This window comes from Eleutherodactylus coqui, chromosome 12 (genome assembly GCF_035609145.1).
Source record: "Eleutherodactylus coqui strain aEleCoq1 chromosome 12, aEleCoq1.hap1, whole genome shotgun sequence".
NCBI lineage: Eukaryota > Metazoa > Chordata > Amphibia > Anura > Eleutherodactylidae > Eleutherodactylus > Eleutherodactylus coqui.
In genome coordinates this window covers 61,617,737-61,642,022 of record NC_089848.1, presented here as the reverse complement: position 1 = coordinate 61,642,022, position 24,286 = coordinate 61,617,737, and the positions used below count along the sequence as shown (strand labels likewise).

The 24,286-nt window shown below is 43.9% G+C and overlaps 1 protein-coding gene across 1 annotated transcript in view; it reads right to left on the bottom strand.

The window, feature by feature from the left end:
- The window catches only part of SKAP2 (src kinase associated phosphoprotein 2), a 226,512-nt gene that overhangs the window by 30,087 nt on the left and 172,139 nt on the right, over positions 1–24,286 (bottom strand). The window contains exons 10-11 of the mRNA XM_066584584.1: positions 17,821–17,904; positions 3,010–3,119 (exon numbers count right to left, since the gene is read on the bottom strand). Of these exons, the coding sequence (XP_066440681.1) occupies positions 3,010–3,119; positions 17,821–17,904 (194 nt within the window). The remainder of the gene's footprint in view (positions 1–3,009; positions 3,120–17,820; positions 17,905–24,286) is intronic.

Below are 24,286 nucleotides of genomic sequence, written 5' to 3'. Positions count from 1 at the left end.
AGAAATGTCACTCCCCGACTGCCGTCTCCGGTCTGAGCATGCGCCGGCTGCCCGGCAGCCAGCACATCAAAGAGCCGGAGCCGCAGGGAGCAGGTGAGTGCCGCGCTGCACTCTGCAGGGGCTCGGGTCGGATCCCGCTGCGGAAATTCTCGCAGCCTGATCCGACCCAGCCGTCTGCAGGCGGCCTAGCTCTATATTATGGAACACAGCAAGACTAAGTATATGCAACTAGCTAAATATTATACTATCTAAAGTTATGTCAGCAAACTATCAAAATAAAATGCTACATCAGCATATAGAGCTTTCTTTTAGGATTATTGCCACCTTAAAAAGTAAATAAAAATATCAAGCTCTACAAAATACTATAGATATAAGATAGATAGATAGATAGATAGATAGATAGATAGATCGATAGATAGAAAGATATAAGATAAATAGATAGATAGATAGAAGATAGATATGGGATAGACACATAGATAGAAGATAGATAGAAAGATAGATAGATGGATAGATAGAAGATGGATGGATAGATAGATAAAGAGATAGATAAATATGAGATAGATAAATAGATAGATATGGCATAGATAGATAGATAGATAGATAGATAGATAGATAGATAGATAGATAGATAGATAGATATGGGATAGATAGATAGACAGAAGATAGATAGATAGATAGATAGATAGATAGATAGATAGATAGATAGATAGATAGATAGATAGATGTGGGATAGACAGATAGATAGAAGATAGATAGATAGATAGATAGATAGATAGATAGATAGATAGATAGATAGATATGAGATAGATAGATATGAGATAGATAAATAGATAGATATGGGATAGACAGATAGATAGAAGATAGATAGATAGATAGATAGATAGATAGATAGATAAATAGATGTGGGATAGACAGATAGACAGAAGATAGATAGATAGATATGAGATAGATAGATAAATAGATAGATGTGGGATAGACAGATAGATAGAAGATAGATAGATAGATATGAGATAGATAGATAGATAGATAGATAGATAGATAGATAGATATGAGATAAATAGATAGATATGAGATAGATAAATAGATAGATATGGGATAGACAGATAGAAGATAGATAGAAGATAGATAGATATGAGATAGATTGATAAATGGATAGATGTGGGATAGACAGATAGATAGAAGATAGATAGATAGATAGATATGAGATCGACAGATAGATAGATAGATAGATAGATAGATAGATAGATAGATAGATAGATAGATATGAGCTAGATGGATAGATAGATACGAGATAGATAGATAGATAGATATGAGCTAGATAGATAGATAGATGGATAGATAGATACGAGATAGATAGATAGATAGATAGATAGATATGAGCTAGATAGATAGATAGATGGATAGATAGATACGAGATAGATAGATAGATTTGTTTGTACATTTGTCTTTAGCGTCTGATATGCATTCTATTGTAAAACTAATTTCCAACACTAGGGGTGCTGTTTCTAACATAGTAAAAAAGAATACGCTAGATAGATAAATAGATAGATGAAAAAACTAGACTACATTGATAGTACATTTAGGGTCTGTGTTGAGGTTTCCAACCAAGGGATCCATTTGAATGCCAAACTATGGTATTCAAATGGAATCAAAAATGGAATCATTTACTTCAATGAGATAAGCAGACAAAAGATACAAACCTTGGTCCCCATCTTAGGGCACCCACCCACTGGCGTTTGCGATTTTCGTGCGTGAAAACCGCAGCGTTTTCGGCGCGTTTTTTGCCGCGTTTCCGTGCGTTTTTCGCGGCATTTTCGCGCCTTTTCCATTAATTTCCATTGACATTCATGGGTGCATTAGGAGAAAAATAAGGACACATATGCAACTGACAGTTCCTATGTTAAAAATCGCAACGCACCGCAAAAAAAAACGCCAGTGGACAGGAGTACATTCAATTCTAATTGCTCTTGAGAAAAAACACAAAACGCAAAGAAAAAAAAATCGCCAGTGGGTGGGCGCCCTTACATGGCTTTCACTCATATCCAACTTTTTTGGAGGACACACTAGTGTATTCCAGTGATTCCCAATCACAGCACCAAGGTGTGCCATGGAAACCTTCTAGGGGTGCTGTGGGAAAGGAGGGAGAGACAGATTTTCTTGCAGGGGACCCGAGAGATAAAAAGTTTTGCCAAGATGTGCCGAAAACAATTGGGAGACACTGGTTTAGTCGTTTACACTATTGTGTCCTTCAAAAAAAATAGTGAATGGTTCCATTCTTGGTTCTGTTACCGTTTCTGGCTTTTCAAATGTTACCAAGACAGAACCCTCAACGTAGACCTGAAAAGCAGTCTGAGTGCAGCCCAAGATAGATTTTCTTTATTCCCTTTCCTTAAAAAGTAAAACTTGTATACTAGATAATTGTATGGTGCTTCCGACAAGCCTAGAAAAACTGCATGAGCACATTATTAATAAACAATATAAAATATCAACTCACATTGCAAAAGGTCAAGATGAAATATACTATAGGTGTAATAATAAAGGCATATGCAATAGCCAGAAGGTAAAAGCAGTAAATTACAGAGAACAGAAGCAACATGTGGATAGTAGCGTCTGCTGTGATCTTAGTTGACTTCTATTATCAAAGTAATTCCTAATATTTCCTAATCAGAATCATCTACTTTCAATGGGAAAGATCAGTAGGCAGCGCAGGGCATCCTATAATTATCGTTGATTATACTGGCCCTTCACTGGAACGGAGCCATCCTCTTAGGCATGCATAAACATACTTTTAAGTTGATTCCTGTTATTAGGTTATGTTTTTATATGTGATTGTATTAGAATGACAATGCAATTTATAATTGTGAGCGTAAGGACAATTTGTGTGGGAGATATCATTTTGGGCAGCGCATGCAGTACTGCTGGCAATGCCAAGTAAATTCTCATGGAATTTGGCAAACAATTAAAGTCACAACCCGGTTCTCAGCATAGAAATGCACTTGTTTAACTTACCTTACTGAGGATATATATGACGTCACCGTGTTTAAAGGACAATTCATCAGGGTGATCGGCTGTGCAGTCCCATAAGCCTCTGTAGAAATTTACATAGTCGGTTTCTTTTGCTGTAGAAAGAAACAATGAGAGAAAGTTATCATCTACTAACCTGATGTTTCCATTTCAGTGTGCGATCTTACCAGAAGTAAAATAAGGAATTTAGATTATCCTAATGTGAATGATCACAATCTCAGTACATTGCTGGAGCAGGGGCAGACATACCAAATGTACAACCTGTGCAGTTGCAGAGGGGTCCTCAAGTCATGAAGGCCCAATGCTACCATAAGAAACAGTTGTTTCTACTGTCTTACATCACATGTACAGGATAATGCTCCTTTCTATCCATGTCTTACAATTACTGGCGGATTGGTATAGTGGTGAGATATTCTGTGGAGAGCTATGAATTAGATGGTCTAAGGATGTCACATGGCTATCATTAACCACTTCTCACATGCGCCATACATGTATGGCATGCGTTGGGTTTCTCTGTATGAACGGGGCTATCTTTGACATCCAACATCCACCGTTCTGACAGTGGCATTCAAATGTCCTGAATAGGAGTCTGATGTCCCAAACACAAATGAGATCGTAGAGTGTCATGGTAGTCTGGAACTTTTTGAAGGCCCCTAGGACTGCCATGAATGATTGTCTATTAAGATGTGCCTGTGACACGTCTTAATAGATTTTGTTCGAATATATTATAATGCAATACTATCCTATACTAAAGCATTATCCCATTGATCAAAAGTAATAACCCCAAAAGAATTATCTATATTAAATAATACAAGGGATTGGTCCGAACAACTCCTAAGTGATTACGTGAATTATTGGGCAGAATCCACAGCACGTTCTATTGATGAAAATGACCAAAACATGTTGACTACAAAGCGAAATTTGCTTGAAATATACTACTGATATCTTGACGTCATTGAATGGCTGTGATTGGCTAACACCAGACTAAGTTAGCCAATCAGAGCATTAGCTTTCTGGGGTCGGGGAATTCAAGCCCGCTTACAGAAAGCAATGCTCTGCCAGCATGCACGAGGGAGCAAGAGCCTGCAGCAGCGCCGCCGGAGGTGAGTATTGATTTGTTTTTTTCACACTGTATTCCTGGCATATAAGACAAAAAGTCAGGGGTCGTCATATACGCCTCGTCGTCTTATATGTCGGAAATACAGTATTTTTATTGTGATTTTTACCTGTAACTAGAGATGAGTGAACGTACTCGTCCGAGCTTGATACTCGTTCGAGTATTAGCGTGTTCGAGATGCTCGTTACTCGTGACGAGTACCACGCGATGTTCGGGTTACTTTCACTTTCATCTCTGAGATGTTAGCCCGCTTTTCTGGCCAATAGAAAGACAGGGAAGGCGTTACAACTTCCCCCTGCGACGTTCAAGCCCTATACCACCCCCCTGCAGTGAGTGGCTGGGGAGATCAGGTGTCACCCGAGTATATAAATCAGCCCCTCCCGCGGCTCGCCACAGATGCATTCTGACATAGCTCAGGGAAAGTGCTGCTGATGCTGGAGCTGCTATAGGGAGAGTGTTAGGAGTGATTTTAGGCTTCAAGAACCCCAACGGTCCTTCTTAGGGCCGCATCTGACCATGTGCAGTACTGTTGAGGCTGCTTTTTGCAGTGTTGCACATTTTTTTTTTTTTTTTGTATATCGGCCGTGCAGAGCATTGCGTCCTCAGTCTGCAGTAATTTTACATAGTATAGGGCCAGTAGTGCTGAGGCAGGGACAGTGAAAAACGTGAAAGACATATACTGTCTATATAGGCAGTGGGCTTTTCCAAAAAAATTTGGGACAAAAACATATATTTGGGCTGCCTGTGACCGTCCTGACTGTACTGCGTCTCTGCTGGGGGTAGTAGTCCTAATTAATACGCAGCCAGCTAAGTGTTACAGCAGGCTTGCGCAAAATTCTTTCCTGGCTCTGCGTTGCCCGTTACATCATTGCTGTCATCCTGTCCAGAGAAAAACAGTTTGCAGTAATTTTACATAGTATAGGGCCAGTAGTGCTGAGGCAGGGACAGTGAAAAACGTGAAAGACATATACTGTCTATATAGGCAGTGGGCTTTTCCAAAAAAATTTGGGACAAAAAAATATATTTGGGCTGCCTGTGACCGTCCTGACTGTACTGCGTCTCTGCTGGGGGTAGTAGTCCTAATTAATACGCAGCCAGCTAAGTGTTACAGCGGGCTTCCGCAAAATTCTTTCCTAGCTCTGTGTTGCCCGTTACATCATTGCTGTCATCCTGTCCAGAGGGAAACAGTCTGCAGTAATTTTACATAGTATAGGGCCAGTAGTGCTGAGGCAGGGACAGTGAAAAACGTGAAAGACATATACTGTCTATATAGGCAGTGGGCTTTTCCAAAAAAAATTTGGGACAAAAAAATATATTTGGGCTGCCTGTGACCGTCCTGACTGTACTGCGTCTCTGCTGGGGGTAGTAGTCCTAATTAATACGCAGCCAGCTAAGTGTTACAGCGGGCTTCCGCAAAATTCTTTCCTAGCTCTGTGTTGCCCGTTACATCATTGCTGTCATCCTGTCCAGAGGGAAACAGTCTGCAGTAATTTTACATAGTATAGGGCCAGTAGTGCTGAGGCAGGGACAGTGAAAAACGTGAAAGACATATACTGTCTATATAGGCAGTGGGCTTTTCCAAAAAAAATTTGGGACAAAAAAATATATTTGGGCTGCCTGTGACCGTCCTGACTGTACTGCATCTCTGCTGGGGGTAGTAGTCCTAATTAATACGCAGCCAGATAAGTGCTACAGCGGGCTTGCGCAAAACTCTTTCCTGGCTCTGCTGTGCGCTCCGTAAGCGAAGTCAGCCTCCAACCACAGGCCAATAAGCGGCACATTTAATTACAGCGTTCTGTTTCTGCACTACTGGTAATACACCATGCTAAGGGGTAGGGGTAGGCCTAGAGGACGTGGACGCGGGCGAAGACGCGGAGGCCCACAATTAATGGGTCCACGCGGTAGACCTTTATTAGAAAATGAGCAGCGTGAGCAGGTCCTGTCGTGGATGGCAGAAAGTGCATCCAGCAATCTATCGACCACCCAGAGTTCTGCGCCGTCCACTGCTGCAACTCTGAATCCTCTGGCTGCTGCTCCTCCTTCCTCCCAGCCTCCTCACTCCATTACAATGACACATTCTGAGGAGCAGGCAGACTCCCAGGAACTGTTCTCGGGCCCCTGCCCAGAATGGGCAGCAATGGTTCCTCTCCCACCGGAGGAGTTAGTCGTGACCGATGCCCAACCTTTCGAAAGTTCCCGGGGTCCGGGGGATGAGGCTGGGGACTTCCGGCAACTGTCTCAAGAGCTTTCAGTGGGTGAGGAGGACGATGACGATGAGACACAGTTGTCTATCAATTCTTTACAGAAGAGTGGGCCTGGTTGGCAGACATCTGCCAGGTCCTTGGAAACTTTGAGGAGTCTACCCAGATGGTGAGCGGCGATGCTGCAATCATTAGCGTCACCATTCCTCTGCTATGCCTCTTGAGAAGTTTCCTGCAAAGCATAAAGGCAGACGCTTTGCGCTCGGAAACGGAGGCAGGGGAAGACAGTATGTCGCTGGATACTCAGAGCACCCTCCTGTCTATATCTCAGCGCGTTGAGGAGGAGGAGGTGGAGGAGCATGAGGAGGAGGGGGAAGAGACAGCTTGGCCCACTGCTGAGGGTACCCATGCTGCTTGCCTGTCATCCTTTCAGCGTGTATGGCCTGAGGAGGAGGAGGAGGAGGAGGATCCTGAAAGTGATCTTCCTAGTGAGGACAGCCATCTGTTGCGTACAGGTACCCTGGCACACATGGCTGACTTCATGTTAGGATGCCTTTCTCGTGACCCTTGCGTTACACGCATTCTGGCCACTACGGATTACTGGGTGTACACACTGCTTGACCCACGGTATAAGGAGAACCTTTCCACTCTCATACCCAAAGAGGAAAGGGGTTCGAGAGTGATGCTATACCACAGGACCCTGGCGGACAAGCTGATGGTAAAATTCCCATCCGACAGCGCTAGTGGCAGAAGGCGCAGTACCGAGGGCAAGGTAGCAGGGGAGGTGCGGAGATCGAGCAGCATGTACATCCCAGGCAGTGCAACAGTCTTTAAGGGCCTGGCCAGCTTTATGGATCCCCACCGCCGGTGGGTTCCAGGAAGCCACCCATGCTGTGGGTGCACACGGAATTCCCATTGCGGAGTTGTACCTGCCTGTGACTATTTATAAAAAACCGCGGTCTGACTGGGGCATGCAGACACCTTGACAGAATGAATAGTGTGTGGCACATAGGTTCCCCATTGCTATGCCCACGTGTGCAGCTCCTGATGGCGGTGGCACAGGATTATATTTCTCATTGCTTCTGTACAGCATTGTGGGCTATCGTCCTGCCCCTTTTAAAGAGGGTCGCTGCCTGGCCCTGCCAACCCTCTGCAGTGTGTGCCTGCGGTTCCTCCTCATGGCAGACTCACTTATAAATAGACATGAGGGTGGTGTGGCATGAGGGCAGCTGAAGGCTGCGCAGGGACAATTTGGTGTGCGCTGTGGACACTGGGTCGTGTGCGGGGAGGGGGGGGGCAGCATGTAACCCAGGAGAAGTGGCAGCGGAGTGTCATGCAGGCAGTGATTGTGCTTTGTTAGAGGTAGTGTGGTGCTTAGCTATGTTATGCATTGCTAATGAGGGCTTTTCAGAAGTAAAAATTGTTGGGGGGGGCCCACTCTTGCCGCTATTGTGGCTTAATATTGGGACCTGGGAACTTGGGATGCAGCCCAACATGTAGCCCCTCGCCTGCCCTATCCGTTTCTGTGTCGTTCCCATCACTTTCTTGAATTGCCCCAATTTTCACAAATGGAAACCTTAGCGAGCATCGGCGATATACAAAAATGCTCGAGTCGCCCATTGACTTCAATGAGGTTCGTTATTCGAAACGAACCCTCGAGCATCGCGAAAATTTCGTCCCGAGTAACGAGCACACGAGCATTTTGGTGCTCGCTCATCTCTACCTGTAACATATAGTTCTATTTTTTTTAAATCTTTTTTCACTGAATTTTTTTCCAATGTTTAGTTTTATTAGGGGTAAAAAGTAGTGATGAGCGAGCATTGCCCTTAGCGATTATCTGACAAGGCGGACTTAAGGGGATGATAGCTCCCAGCGGTGGCGTAACTATAGGGGATGCAATGGATGCAGTTGCACCCAGGCCCAGGAGCCTTAGGGGGCCCATAAGGCCTCTTTTCTCCATATAGGGAGCCCAGTATTATGAGTAAAGCATTATAGTTGTGGGTCCTGTTACAGGTTTTGGGGCCTAGGAGCTTCAAGTTACGCCTCTGCGTTAAGGGGTTAAGAGAAGTTGGGGGGCCCCCAAGATAAACTTTTGCACCCGGGCCCATGCGCCTTTAGCTACACCCCATCTCCCAGCCTACATCCACCTGATGCCTCCTCTACAAGCTAGTGGCTGGAGCCTAGTGCAGCCGCACAAGTTGCATGTAGACTAGGCTGGCCATGCTGTTGCTCTGTCTGAATATTGTCACCATTCCTAGCTTGCACATGGCTAACCCTTGCTTTTTCAGTAAATCACTGCAAAATAACAGCCATGCCTTTTTTTTAGTCATAACCCATGGTAATCAATATATATTTTTCATTATTTATGGGTAAAAACCACAGAAAATTAACATTTACTCGCCATCCCATCTTTACTATTGCGTAGTGACAATGGATGTAGTGTTCAAACTGCCATACACACCATTAACTGATTGATTACTCCACATTCATTGCTTCTTAGGCAGGATAATGTATGGATCTGCTCATGCTTGCCAGAATAAGGAGTAAGATTGAAATATACCTTTTATCATTTGGTGACATGGAGAAAAGTAATGGGAATGTGATTTAAAGTGGAATCGAAGGAGTTAACTTAAAAGCAGAAGACTGGCATTAATTAGAAAAAAAAATCGAATCCTCATGCCAAATATTTTGACAAGATACCATGTGTTTGACAATGGCAATCTGCATGCAAATTGCATCATTTGATTTTGATGGAAGCATAAACACAGTAGAGAATTTACCGCCAATCTAAGGTTGTTATAAGATCTTTAAACAGCAGGCCCGGTGGATTCCATAGCACTTTATAACCCACATTTACATATCATTAGCAAGTTGTGTGCATAATGCATAGATCAGGAATAAATTAAGGTGAAGTAACTTAGTATGCGAAAAACACTTTATGGACAGGTTTACGAAACGAATGGTATTGATAACGGAACACTCCTAGAAGACGAGGAACACTTAGCGATAAATCCTCAGAGTTCCTCTACATGAGAGGGTTGTACCAATAAATTGCTGATTGCACAATGTCAAGGAAAACGTGCAACTTACTCTAGAATTACCTCCAATGCTAAGTCACTGACAAGCTTGACAAATCCCTAATCGAAGAGGTGGAATCTCATGATCTTGCAAAAATGGGCACCTTATTGGTCAGGTCATTAATGTTGGGTATACTCCCACCGCATTACAAGTCATTTAATAGCTTCAGGATAGGGAGCGTCACTACTGATGACGTCACTTTTAGGTTTCCACAACTTCCACTGTGAGGTGATGATGGCTGTGACATTGGTAGAGGTCCTGGTTGACAGTCCCCCAATGCTGTGACTCTTATGAAATGTCAGTGAGACTATTGGCATTTAGGATGTTATTTTATGTTAACGGTATTTTTTATTTTGGCACATCAGGTCTGCCAAAGTATGGCGTAGTGAGCTGAGAATGCTAGAACCGCGGTATTCTGGAAGGATATACCAGGGTCTCATGTAGTAAGCAACTGCCCTATATTATCCCATATTAAGACATAGTCAAGGCAATACACTAGGTTAGATATTTTTTTTATCGTGTAAGGGTCATTAGGTAAAACACTTGGGATCCAGCTGACATAACAATACATAATTACATTATTTGTCATCATCTGGGTTGTTTTTACTCTTACCGTGGTTCCCTGAAAATAAGACACTGTATTATATTAATGTTTGTCCCAAAAGAGGCACTAGGTCTTATTTTTGGGTGAGGTCTTATTATACTTACCTAGCAGGTTTGGTCCAGGTCCCACCCGCTGCTCTCCACAGCTCTGATGCGCTTCCCGCAGTCCTTGGCAGCTCATACAACATCACTTCCTGGTTACAGGATTCATAAATCTAGGCTCTAGTAAGTGATGTCTGTTATGGTTTCTTTGACCGCTGCTCAGCCAATCAATGCAGCGTTCGATGAACCAATGCGATGGCTGTGATTGGTTTAACCAGCGCTGCATTGATTGGCTGAGCAGCGGTGGAACAACCAATCAACAGTCATCGCATTGTAGAGGCAGGATTTGGGAATTGGCTGAGCCACAGCCAATCACAGCCATCGCATTGGTTCATCCAGCGCTACATTGATTGCCTGAGCAGCGGTTGAAGAACCAATCACAGCCATCGCTTCCTGGAGGTGGGATATATGAATCCCATAACCAGGAAGTAATGTTGTATGAGCGTCTGAGGACTGTGGGAACCATGCCGAACCACACTGAATCTCTGGAGAGCAATGGGAGGAACCTAGATCGAGCCTGCTAGGTAATGTATTCTTTTTTTAATGTAGTGTAACTAGGGCTTATTTTTGGGGTAGAGCTTATATTTCAAGCCTCCCTGAAAATTAGGCTAGGGCATATTTCCGGGATCGGTCTAATTTGGGGGGAAACAGGATAGTAGTATCACTTCTTGACTATAGAATCCTTAGATTTTCATGTTGGCCTACATATACTGTATAAACATTTCAAGATTTGGCTTTATGTATATAAATGTGGAGCCCCAGAATAACAATGCTGAAATGTAATTTACTCAAACCCGATCCCAACAGTGGGTTATGTCACATGATTAAGGGACTTGTATCATTATTTAGACCAGGACGTCTCAAACTTTAAAATCTCCCCAGTTGTTGGTGAGGCAAAACTGGAAAGGCAGTTTTGACAGAAGGGATCATATATTACATAGTTGAAAAAAGACATAAAGGGGTTGTTTGGATACTGGACAACCCCACTTCAATAGCACTGACTGCATTAAAACTATAAACTGTATACGTAACCCTCTTCGGCCGCTAGGATGCGGCGCTGCAGCCCTGGTGATTGTTGTGACATATGATGTCACAGGAAATCGGGTGACTGTTGCAGCCAATGAGAGGCTGTAGGGTTATGTTCCTGAACTCCTGGCATCATGATGCTTAGGATGTGAGCACCAATGTTAGGACAGCGAACAGTGATGCTGCAGCCACTGATTGGCTGCAGCGATCACATGATTGCCTGTGGCATCATATGTCACAACAATCACTGGGATCGCAGTGGGCTGCAGCACTGGATCCTGGTGGTCGCGGAGAGTATGTATAGTTCAGTTTATTGTTTTAATGCAAGCATTGCTATAGAAGTGGGGTTGTCCAGAGAACCCCTATAAGTTCTACATTTTGTGATCTGTTAAACATCATTATTTACTTGATTGATTATAACCCTCAATGACATTAATTTTTAATTAAGCGTTTAGCCCTTTTTGAAAATGCTAAAACAGTTTCTGGAATTACAACCTTCTGGTGTAGGACATTTTATAGTCCGACTACTGTAACCAGAGATATTGCTATGTTTCCGTGCACCTGTGGCAACAATTCAATTTGGTGCCCCCTCCCCTTGGTAGCCCCCACAGTAATAGTGCTCCATTTGTGACATCCAGAAGTAATAGCAGTGCTCCCCTTGGGGCCCCAAGTACAAATAGTGCTCTCCATGAAACCCTCAGTAGTAACAGTGCTCCCTTTGTGGCCCCAGTTGTAATATTGCTGTCCATGTAGCCCCCAGAAGAAATAGCACTCCTCATGTGGTCCTTAAAGGGGTTGTCTCGCGAAAGCAAGTGGGGTTAAGCACTTCTGTATGGCCATATTAATGCACTTTGTAATGTACAACGTGCATTAAATATGAGCCATACAGAAGTTATTCACTTACCTTCCCTGCGCTGGCGTCCCCGTCTCCATGGCTCCGTCTAACTTCAGCGTCTAATCGCCCGATTAGATGCGCTTGCGCAGAAGGGTCTTCTGCCTTCGGGTCTGTCCGTCAGCAGCGGCGTTCTGGCTCCGCCCCTTCTACTCGTCATCGCGTAGCTCCGCCCCGTCACGTGTGCTGGAATCAGGAGGCTGGAATCGGCACACGTGACGGGGCGGAGCTACGCGATGATGCGTAGAAGGGGCGGAGCCAGAACGCCGCTGCTGCCCGACAGACCCGAAGGCAGAAGATCCTTCTGCGCAAGCGCATCTAATCGGGCGATTAGACGCTGAAGTTAGACGGAGCCATGGAGACGGGGACGCCAGCGCAGGGAAGGTAAGTGAATAACTTCTGTATGGCTCATATTTAATGCACGATGTATATTACAAAGTGCATTAATATGGCCATACAGAAGTGCATAACCCCACTTGCTTTCGCGAGACAACCCCTTTAATAGTAATAGTGCTCCCCATAAGGCTCCAAGTAGTAATTGAGCTCCCCATGTGGCCCCTAGTAGTTATAGTGTTCCCATGTGGTCCCCAGAGTACTAGTGCTCTTCTCTGCTGCCCTCTGGTAGTCTTTTTCCACACTATGAATTACATTAATGATATTCTGACACAGCTCCTGGTCTTTCTTCTTGCGCTGCCCAGCTGGTACTGTGTCCATCTTCAAACCTTTTCCTTTGTCACCTGTTCTTTGGTGCCTCTGCTCTGAAACACTGGAGACAGTGAAAGAGAGCGGAAGATGCAGCTGGGCCATATGCCCCGCTTACCCCCCCCCCCCAGCTACATCGCTGACTAACTGTAAAGAACCCCTTCATATATATATATATCCAAATCGATGTTCCTCCACATATAGTAAATGTTCCCTCATTCTTTGTAAATCCCTTGAGAAGAATAAATCATTTGCCAGTTCTTTTTACTGACCACACATATATTTAGACATGTAATTAATATTACCTCCAAGGTGTTTTTTTCCAAGCTGAACAAGCACCCTTTTTCTAGCCTCTCGTTATAACAGAGACTCCTCATCTGATTTAATAATCTAGTGTCTTGCCTTTCAGCCCTTCCAACTCTCCCATATCCTTCTTAGAATGGGGAGACCCAAACAAAATCCCATACTTAAGATGTGTACTTACAAAATGGACATAAAGAGGAGTGGGTTTTAATCATACTTTTTATACACCCTAAAATGATTTGCTTTTGCAGCTGCTGCTTGACATTGAGTACTGCTGCTTACTTTACTTGCAACCAGAATAACCAAATCATTTTCTTGTTCTCTTGTCCCCAGTTTTACTCCATTTCATCTAGATGCAGTAATACTCTCACTGAGGTCTAGGTCCATTACATTATTAACCCTTTCCAATCCAATTTGCATCCTGGTTTTCCTAGGGGGCTTACTCCTTTTCTGCTGTTATACAACGGCGCTATATGCTGGCTAAAGCCAGTACTGCATGAGGTGACACGTTGGATAGGCTCCGATAGCAGAGAGTCTGGCAATATACAGTAAGAGAACCTAGACGGGCGTTTTCCAACATCGGAGCTGTACAGCCTTAAATCATAATGTCTTCAGACGTCAGACAGTGGATTGGAAAGGGTTAAACTTATCAACATTAACATTAATCTTCCTTCTTCTAGCCCATGCTGCCAGCCTATCCAAGTTTTCCAGTAATATTTGACATTAAGCTGAGCTTTAACCCTTTCCAATCCACCGTCTGATGCTAAAGACATTCTGATTGAAGGCCGTACAGCTTCTGATGTTAGAAGACGTCCAGCAGGGTATTCTTACTGTATATTACTGGCTGCTCTGGCTCTAGACAGCAGGTGGAGCCATTGTATAATAGCAGAAAGAGAAAGCCCCCTAGGAAACCCTGAATCTAAAATTGTATTGCAAAGGGTTAAGTACCCTAAAAAGTTTTACTTCAGCAGCAAAAACTGACACTTTTCCTTTCTCTAGCTGCACCAATTTCTGGTTTAGCAACAAAACTGACTTCCTTTGTGCCTATGTGAATGTAATCCTAGTCCAGGACACAATTGCAAGATAAATTGAGATAGATATGCAGTATAATTTGGCATGGACTTCATCCGATGATGAGACCTCGGCATTAGCAAGTCCTGGCAGGTGAGTAGAAATTGGGAACCCTGCTTTAGACATCTGAATACTATAAGGTAGTTTTATGTTGGTATATCATATACAAGGGCAGTGGCTAATAAAGGAAGCAGCCTGTGGCAAGTTAAGTAGACAGACTGGAAAATTCTGAACAGAAAGCAGAACTTACAAGTTTTGTTAGTTTGCCCACAATTTTCTGTAGACATTTTTAGTGCATTGCAGTGGTGACATACAATATGATGTGCTGGCTTCCTTTCTGCAAAACACAGAACGAGCCTAAACACTCATGGTAACCTGTTTCTGCTTTCCGGTACGGGACCTGAAATCAGCCTTTTGTTTCCTGTCCACATGTCACATGAGGAAAAGAATGAAAAGGAACTTCCTGATCATGGTCTCCTTGTCCACCCTTCTCGTGACAGCAGGCGAAAAGTGATGTATATGGCACGTACAGCTGAGAGAGCGACCCAGACTACATTTCCTTCCAGGACACAGTTAAGATAGGGCCACCATACTTTTGCTTTTCCAGAGGTGCTAAGTTCTGATAAGAAACACATCTTCTGCTGTCCGCTGTTCTGTAATCTGTCTGTGTTATTAAAAGTACAATGGCCTCGAGTTCAGAAATACAGATTATTTAGGAAAGCTTCAAATGCCACATGTGACATCTGGTAAGAGTAATATCATATATTTGTACCATTCTCTATCTGCTATAATTCTCCTTATCTAAGACTGTTTTATCTAATAATATTAAACTCGGCCCTAATGGAGGCTGCAATCTAATTTCCTTAAGTCTTGCAATTTTATTAGACTCAAATCATTTGAAGGCAAGTAAAGGCCAGATTCATTAATGATAGGCTAGGCCAATAGTGGAACTGCATTACTATTGTAGTAAGAAGATATAGTAGCAGTAATGAATTTACTCCGTCCAGCCAATCAGAGGGCTGGATGCTCCATTTCAATCACCTGTACACTAACTTCAGTGCCAGGTGTAAGAGTTTATTCGCTCCCTGCTGTTACTCTTGTGTTCTCAGCAGGGTCATTTAAACAAATTTGGTGGACACAGTGAGGTGGTTTCAAGAATGGATCGCCTTCCTGAAGAATGTTAAAGGGGTTTTCTGAGATAATGAAAACCGCCTCAGAGACAATACTAACATCTAGTATTAGATACTGTATCAGCACAATTTTTTGGGGGGGGGGAAAGGGGACAGAGCCTAGTGACAAAATTCAGCAGGGTCTTTAACCTTCCATGAAGTTGAGGAAAAGTTGGATGTGGGGTCAGAGATGTACTTTAGATGTGCACCCATGTCCGTTTTCTACAGAGTTGCTGAATTCGCATAATCCGTCCCTCTCTGGTTTTTGCTTGGGCTGGCATAGTCCAACCCATTTGGCACAGGTGTTGTTAATTAGTAGAACACCGCAAAAAGGGCAACTGCCCACTTAAGTTCACAGACTGTTTCTGGGAACATAAACTCTAAAGGCCTGTTTACATGGTGCGATACTAGATGGTGGCCATGGTTATTAGGGTGCAGTGTTTGTGGGGTGGGGTGACATAGAGCCACGGGGCTGAGCCTGGCAGCAGTGGTATTGTTGGACAATTGGGTTGCTCCTCCTGAAGACGTTGTGTTGTGGTGGTGGGGGTTGCCATGTGGTGCCGCACTCAGTGTAGGGACTCAATAAGAAGAGGACACTGGGAAGTGGTTAGTGAGCTTATACCATTTAATCAAAGTGTAACTAAGAACATATATTAATATTTCTGAGCAGTACCAGGTCAATGTATAATATGTAGATGTGCGGCCTTGTCATTTCTCTACAGCATTACTGAATCTCTCAGAAGTCAGTTATTCAGTCAGCATAATTCCTGTGTGATGGTATTACACGGACTGTACTACACAAGCTCTTCATGGGGAAATGGGGGCAGAAACTCATATCACAGTTACTGCTGATAATTAGAGGCTCCTGTCACACAGTTATAATGAAGGAGATCACAGCTCATCATCCTGACTATAATTTGAAGTGTTTTTGGATGAATATAGAATGTAACGGCAATATCCCCCAGCAGGTAGAGATGGTACTGCCTCTAGCTGTGCTGATGCACCCTGAGAGTATTCGCAGAGCATAGAGAAAGTGAGCAAGAGGAAATCTTAAAATCAAGATGGTGCCTGATAAGTATTAGATAGAAAATGCATTGCATGAAAGTGATGCAATATACATAGCAGACATCCAGAGTGTGGCAGGCAATCAGATGAGGGTGGTAGGGATCAAAAAATGTGTTTTCTCCAGGGCGACCCTTTAACTAAAAAGGTCACAATGAAATGGCTGGTGCAAACTAAAGACCCATTTACACGCAACGATTATTGCTCAAAATTTGGTCAAACAACCGCACATGAGTGTTCATCGTTACGTGTAAAGGCTACCATCGTTCACTGTTTGGCTGAACAATGATTTCAATGTGAGCTTAAAACCCCCTGTGCAGCCAAAGAGAGATAACAGGCACCGCACATTGTGTTCTCCATGGGAGTCGGAAATAACGTTGTATTCTGCTAAGAGCCCGTGCGAGAACAATGGGGCTGTGTGCAGAGCTAAGACCACATGCTGGGCTCTGCAAACAGCTCCCAGAGGCCCTTTTACACACAAATGAAGCTGATAAATTGTTAATGGACATTAGTGTCTATTAACACGTTATGCAAATTATCGCTGAAACTGTCAATCTTTCAATCGTTTGAAATATTGTCTTTGCGTGGAAACGGGCCATTAGTCTTAGCTTAGTGGCATACTTGAGGACTGAAAATGCAGTGTAAGAATACTAACTCTAAACAAAGTACAATGCCAGGAAACAATTCATCAATGTTAATAAGTAGCCAAACATGTCTCAATGTTTAGTGTTAAGGATATGGTGATTGTGTCGCCATTGTATGCCTATGGTATCATACTACAGCCAAATTCTCTAACTGAACTTCCTTGCTCCCAGAACTCTTTCCTTCCCTAATTTCCATGCATCTCCTGTAGTCGTTGGGCCTCTCTTTTCTCCAATTCGATTGCTTTTTGCTATAATCATATGCAATGAAGATATGCATGGCCAACATTTAAACAGGCTGCAGATCAATTAGTGGTCTTAGGTTTATCTGATTTTTATCAAAGAAGACAGAACTGTGGGTCGATTGTCAGAGCTTGTGTCAAGTTGACCTTTTCACAAACGTCTACATTGCCAGTCCCCTGGGTTACTTGTTGTCCCCTGTCAGCCTCTGAATGGCAGAAGTCTGTTCTGTTCACGCACAAAGTATACACAGATGTCTATATTACATTCTCATAGGTGTGACAGCGACTGCATGTTGTATCTATAAACTGTCCTTTAGCGGTGACACTTCCTCAATGATGATAAGCTAATTTATGCAAGTAAATCTCCTTTGTGCAGAAATGAAAGCTAATTGAGTCATTACAAAGTAATTCAGGAAGGAATGCCTTGTATAAACGGGCTTACTTTAGAAATCCTTCTCAAGTGTGTTTTGTGAATCCTAAATGGATCTAAGTAGCTTAGCTGCCACACAACATCCAGAACAGACAGACAACTTTCACAGACGTGAATAAAATTAAACCCAAACTAATTAAGGCTACATTGTAATTACCTGGAGAACTACTTATAGGAGCCGGGCTTATGGGTGTCTTCACTGGCTTCGGTATCTCAGGTGGTACGCTCACCGGACTGTCCTCTGAAAGACAAATTGTGTAAGTTCTTGCAATTCATTGTTGGACACATATAATGTAAGTTGATAAAGTGCAAAAATGTGCCAAATAAATACAAAGTAGTAATAGGGTATCGCTGTAACGATGGCGACAAGTTATTCGGTTATTGTTGGGGAAGTTCAATGCATTGCGTCCTCTACAGCGAACTATACGAAGGAGAGGAAGTGTCAACGAGACTGGCAACTTTCGAACAAAGTTCTTTTTACATGATCTCAAGGAGGCAACATCTCTGGGCACTGGTGTAATCATAGGGGATGCAGGGGATGCGGTTGCACCCAGGCCCAGGAGCCTTAGGGGGCCCATAAGGCCTCTCTTCTCCATATAGGGAGGACAGTACTATGAATAAAGCATTATAGTTGGGGGCCCCATTACAGGTTTTGCATTGGGACCCAGGAGCTTCAAGTTACACCTCTGTATTAAGAGGTTAAGAGAAGTTGGGGCCCCCAGGATAAACTTTTGCAGCTGGGCCCATGAGCCTTTAGCTATGCCCCTGTCTCTGGTTACTTAGAATCAATAGGCTGCAGAAAATTGTGATAGCCCTTCGAATACTTTACACTATGCCAGACTCAGGTATGCATTCACTACAGGAATGTAACTTAACCGTCTAGTAATGCACAGCTCCACTTACACTGCATGGATTAACTTCTTCACACCCCAGGACATATATGTATGACCTTTGTGTGCACAGTTTATATGGAAGGGAATTGGGGGCCAATTTCGCTCTATACACAGTCGGTATAAGCTGTCTATGGCAGCCTGGAACTGGCCACATCAACCACAATCAATGTTCATGCTGATTGTGGATAGTAACCTTTTAAAGTCCCCGATTGGAGTTAAGGGATCCGAAATGCCCCCTACAATGAGATTGTGAGGTGCTGTTTGGTTGTCATGGCAATCAGGGTCCTTCTGATTTTTACCTACTAAGACAGGCCAGTGGCACATCTTAATACAATGCCAGCAGAAATACCATATACTGCAATGCCGAGGTACTGCAGTATATGGGTTAAATAATAAAACAATTGCAATTTTAAGTCTCCTAAGAGGGCTAAAAATGGAACAATTGAAAGCAATGGGAGAACATTGCAATCCTCTGCTACAGCTGTGACAGGGGATTCTTTCGTCCCCGCGGGGGGTCCAATCATCACTGAACACAGTGCTGTCACAGTGTCCAGTGATGAGGGGACTCCCTGCGGGGAATCTTTACGGACCTTACCGCTGCACACATGCCCTATCTTTTGCAGGTGCAAAGATTTTTTGCCTGTAAAAAACAGACATGTGAACACCGCATAGGAAACCAATGGTTCTAATAGACGCGCCTTTTTTGCGCACATACGCAAAATACGCTCGCCTGGCTTCGTCTTAACATATGATTAGAGCTGCACTAATATCAAAAGAAAAATGTTACATTGGCTATATAGTTGCTGAAGATATTTCATAGAATTAAATCTATGTTGCATAATTAACAATTAAAATCAGTGCCAACTTAGGAAAAGCTAGAAGTACAGAAATCCAGTATAAGAATCTATAGTACATATTGCCATCATATTCCACAGCACTTTATAATCGAAAGGGAACATAGAAAATGAGGACATAACATATGGAAGAAAGCTAATAAACAATCTGACCAAAGAGACTGAGCGCCTTGCTCACAAGAGCTTAAGGCTGCTTTCACACAGGCGACAAAATTGTGCGATTTTCTGGTGATACAACAGGACTACAAAACGCAAGTATTGGAAGCCCATGCTTTCCAATGGGTTCCTTCACATTAGCCATGTTTTGTAGGCTGCTACATTGCAAGAGAAAAAAATCGCGAGATGCTGAATATTGCCACGATTTGCGATGTTTTGTAGCCCATGTTTCCCTATGGAGCTTTCCTTTCTGTTGCATCGCATCATACAATAACGTGGAAAGTCCTATTGTAAAAGCCCTAAAATAAGGCCTATCTGCATTTAAAAAAAACAAAAACCTCACCTAACAGGCGCTGTCCACTCTGCCATGCGTTTCCCCTGCAGCTCCGGCTCTCAGCTGTCATTCAATAGCTGAGAGCTGCCTCTGATTGGTCCCTGCGCTCAGCCAATCAGAGGCAGTACTCACTCACCCATTCATGAATTCATGAATGGGTGAGTGAGAGCTGCCTCTAAATGGTGAGGGCTGTGACCAATCAGAGGCAACCCATTCAGCAGGCGAGGATTTTAAATCCCCGGCTGCTGAATACTACACAGAGCAGTTCAGGAGAACTGCGACCGGACGCGGCTAAACTCCGGCTGCAGGGACAAGGTGAGTATATATATTTTTTTATTTTTACACATTTTGGGATGATTTTCAGGGAAGGGCTTATATTTTTAAGCCCTTCCCGAAAATTCATCCCACGCTCGCCGGCAGCCCATTGCTTTCAATGGAGCCGGCTGTATTACCGGCTCCATTGAATTCAATGGGCGAACACCGATCTTCTCTGCCACAGCTGTTACAGCTGTGGCAGAGGAGAACGATCTTTAGTATATGTTCTCAATGGGGTCGGCGCTGCTGCCGCCGGCCCCATTGAGCGCATATATAGAACACAGCGATGCACAGAACGCAGATCGGCACGTTCTGCGAATCGTTGTGTCCTATAATTGATCGCACATCCGCATAAAAAGCGGACATGTGACCGATCCCATTGGGATGCATTTGGTCTACAGATCTGCAGATCGCAAGCGCGTCTGCAGATCGGACCAAAAAACGGTCGTGTGACCGAGGCCTAATTGTGAGGCAATGAGAAATTCTAAAAAAGAAAATTAAAATGCATAGCGCCAACTTATTCCATTGTCAGTATTATTCTCACTCTTCCTGCAGGTACTGCGGCCCTGCTTAGTGCTCTTATTTATGGGGTTTACATTACATAAATCAATTATATGACTTACTTTTGCTTGTTTGAGTTTAAGAATAATATCAATAGAAAAACTGGAAGCAGACGCCGATCAATAGGAACTCGGGCTGCAGATGAAATGTAATAACACTTCTCCATGGATGGGCAATAAAGGACACTTCCATAGATAAGTACATGTCCAAGACAAAATCTTAACCTTTTCCGGCAGTCACATGAGATCAGTGCTTTGGGATCAAATTTTAATTTTAATCATATTAAAAAGGTTAGAGAATGTCTAATGTTCAGCTATTTAATGAGAGGCCGTCTAAGAAGAATGCCCTGTTAGAGAATATGAATGTCATAGAGGGACGTCTATGGAGAAGCTATTTCGAGAGGGTTGCCCTTAGAGGCAAATCGGTAGCGGGTGCTAGGGTAAAAGTTGTAACTGCAACCTGGTGTATGAGGGGGCCCAAAGGCCCCTCTGCAATATTGGAGGATACTCTTTATTATATATGTTACAAGGTAGGTGTGGGAATCCATTGACAGATTTTGTGTAGTGGCCCAGACCTATAGAGGCCACTTCAGAATGTCTTTTATATTCGTCCTATGCATTTGTATTGTCTGCAACTTCTGTGTGCATGAAGTATGTATGGTGTACCTCTGCAGCACTGAAAGAGCTGAGTGTCCTAATGATAGGTTCATAACGATGAATGTTCTTATTGTTCCTAATGCTCTTAATGATAGGTTCATCGCGGAGAATCGTGGCAAAACGCGGCATGAACATTGGGCTGCGCTTTCCTTAGTTATCCTATGGAAAGCATGTCATGTGCGATTTAACGCCACGGATCACACTATGTCAAATCGCCTGTGGACCCTAGGCGTTAGTGTCTGCACAAGCTGTCTCAGTCTGGAAATGTATCTTTTTTGTTGTTGTGCGTCTGTGGTCACCTGACCATGCTTGATATTAGTGTTTGCCAAATGTGAGTGCAAGTCAGTGTGCTAAGGTCCATTTAGACAGGACGGATATCGGGCAAACGATGCCCGACACTCCTTCCGTGTGTGTCCTCACTCCCGTGCTATTGAACGGGAGCTAGTATCCCTGGCTTGCTCACAAAGTGGCTAGCAGGGGGGGGCGGGGTAGCTGCAGGAGATTTCTCTCCTCTCGCTTCCCCGCCCCTCTCCATTGACTTAACATAGCGGCTGTTCAATATTGAACGGCCGCTATTTACACTGAAGATCATCGTTCAGGATCATCGTCCATTGCTTATGCTGCACAAACAATGGATGATGAGTTGATCGCTCATCGTTCAGTGTAAATAGCTGTTATAGCAGTGTATGTTTGCAAAGAGCCTGGTCTAGCAGCAGTCCAGTCTAGCCAGTGCGTCTACAAGTAGTCTGGCCTTGGCTACTAGGGATGGAGGAGGCCGAAAGGTATCACCAGTCTCCCTTGGACTTATCTGATCTCAGAAGACCGCGGGATAACTACAAGTGCCTTTGAGTAGGAAGAGTTTGCCATGCAGCATTGAGAAATGTCTGACAAGTAAGTGTTGACAGGTTGAGAGTCTGGAGAGGAAAGAGTGTGTGATTTTCCAGGAGCGGAGCTGCACAGATAACTAGGACTGTGGGCCTGATATTCATCCTGTGTTCTGCCTCCCTGTCTCACCACTAATTCCAGCTATAGCCGTGCTGTATTGGACTTGTGTACTTTTGAACTGTTTGATATTGGATTACAAGTTAAGCAACATTTCCAACCGTTCCCGGATTTGTTTTCAACTACTCTGAGTGTGGATTATCTTTCCGTAAACCCACATCACCACAGACAATCCAGCAGAAGAAACCAGGTAACCAAGTCCCCGGTTACCCACACCTTAATAGCCTGCCCGAGGCTCTGTTGGACGGGCCCCTGGCTACCCTCCAGGTGGGAGACGGTAGACCCACCGGGACAAGGGCCTACAACTAATTCCCGCTGTCTCATAGGCTAGGGCCCGCTCCTTGGATGCTGCATTTGCATTGTGTTCCAGAAGTTTCAGGTCACACCTCTTGTCACAGCCGGCCTTTGGGATGTGCAATTGAACCGGACGCATCACCCTACCGAAATGAAGGAGGCGCTGGGGCCGTAAAACACACTGAATAGAAGAAATTACAACAGCACTGCCATAAACACGGTTAGCACCGGGCTGCCCCATTTCCATCTAGGTGCTATATGTGCCAGACCAGAGGTCACTCACTTTTGTGCTGCGGTGTAGTAGCTGCCCACCATGCCTGTTAATTCTCAATTATTCAGTGAGTCTAGAGCCTTAGATTTGTGTTATACTATAAGGCTATGTTCAAGCAGCAGAATCTGTCGCAGAATTTTCCGTATGTAACCTGTCAGGAAATTTAACACACTTAAAGGGGTTTTTCAGGAATAAAGAAAAAAGTTAAAACAATTTTTAAAGAAAAAAAACTGAACTCTCACCTATTATTGCCGCTCCCTGTCCAGCACTGCAACCCCAATCCCGCCGCACATAACTGCACATGGCAGATTTTGGTATGGAGCTGCACCATAATCTACAGCATATTTTACGCTGCGGAGGATGGATGGACATGGATCTACTGCAGATTTAATTCTTTCAAATAAAGGGATGAAGTCTGCTGCATGTCCACATCAAAATCTGCACCAAATCTGCTATGTGTGAACGCAAACGTAAGCTATTGTCACATGGCAGATTCTGCCCTGGAATACTCCACTGTAAGAATTTGGATCTGCCCATGGATTTAGCCCTGTTATTAGCTAGAGATGAGCGAGCGTACTCGGATAAGCGGTACTCGCTCGAGTAATTTGCTTTATCCGAGTATCACTGTGCTCGTCCCTGAAGATTCGGGTGCCGCTGCGGCTGACAGGTGAGTCGCAGCGGGGAGCAGGGAAGAGCGGGCGGGAGAGAGGGAGAGAAAGATCTTACCTCCGTTCCTCCCCGCTCTCCCCTGCAGCTCCCCGCTCCGTGCCGGCACCCGAATCTTCAGGGACGAGCACAGCGATACTCGGATAAAGCAAATTACTCGAGCGAGTAGTGCTTTTCCGAGTACGCTCGCTCATCTCTATTATTAGCCCTAGGGTGTCTTCCCATGGAGCATATTTACTGCTGACGTTCCGCAGCAGGAAATTGACAGCTAATGCTCAGCAAATCCGCAGGATCCAGATCCGCACCTAAATGGTGCGGGTTTCAACCTATACATTTCGTAGGGTAAAATCCACTGACAAAATCTGCAGCATGAATTGACATGTTGCCAGAATCCACAAAATTTTTTTAAATACGCTGGAGATTCTGTGCTAAATGTTTTAAGTCTCATGCACACAGCTTGTACATTACATGGTTGTGGCGCCAAGGGGTCATAGTGGAAACAAACACCATAAAAATCCCTGTTAACCATTTCAATTTCTCTGTTCTGTTTTGGGGGCAGAGAAATGTAATTAAAAATTAATTAAACTGATGACACCCAGTTATACACCTCCTTTCATGACA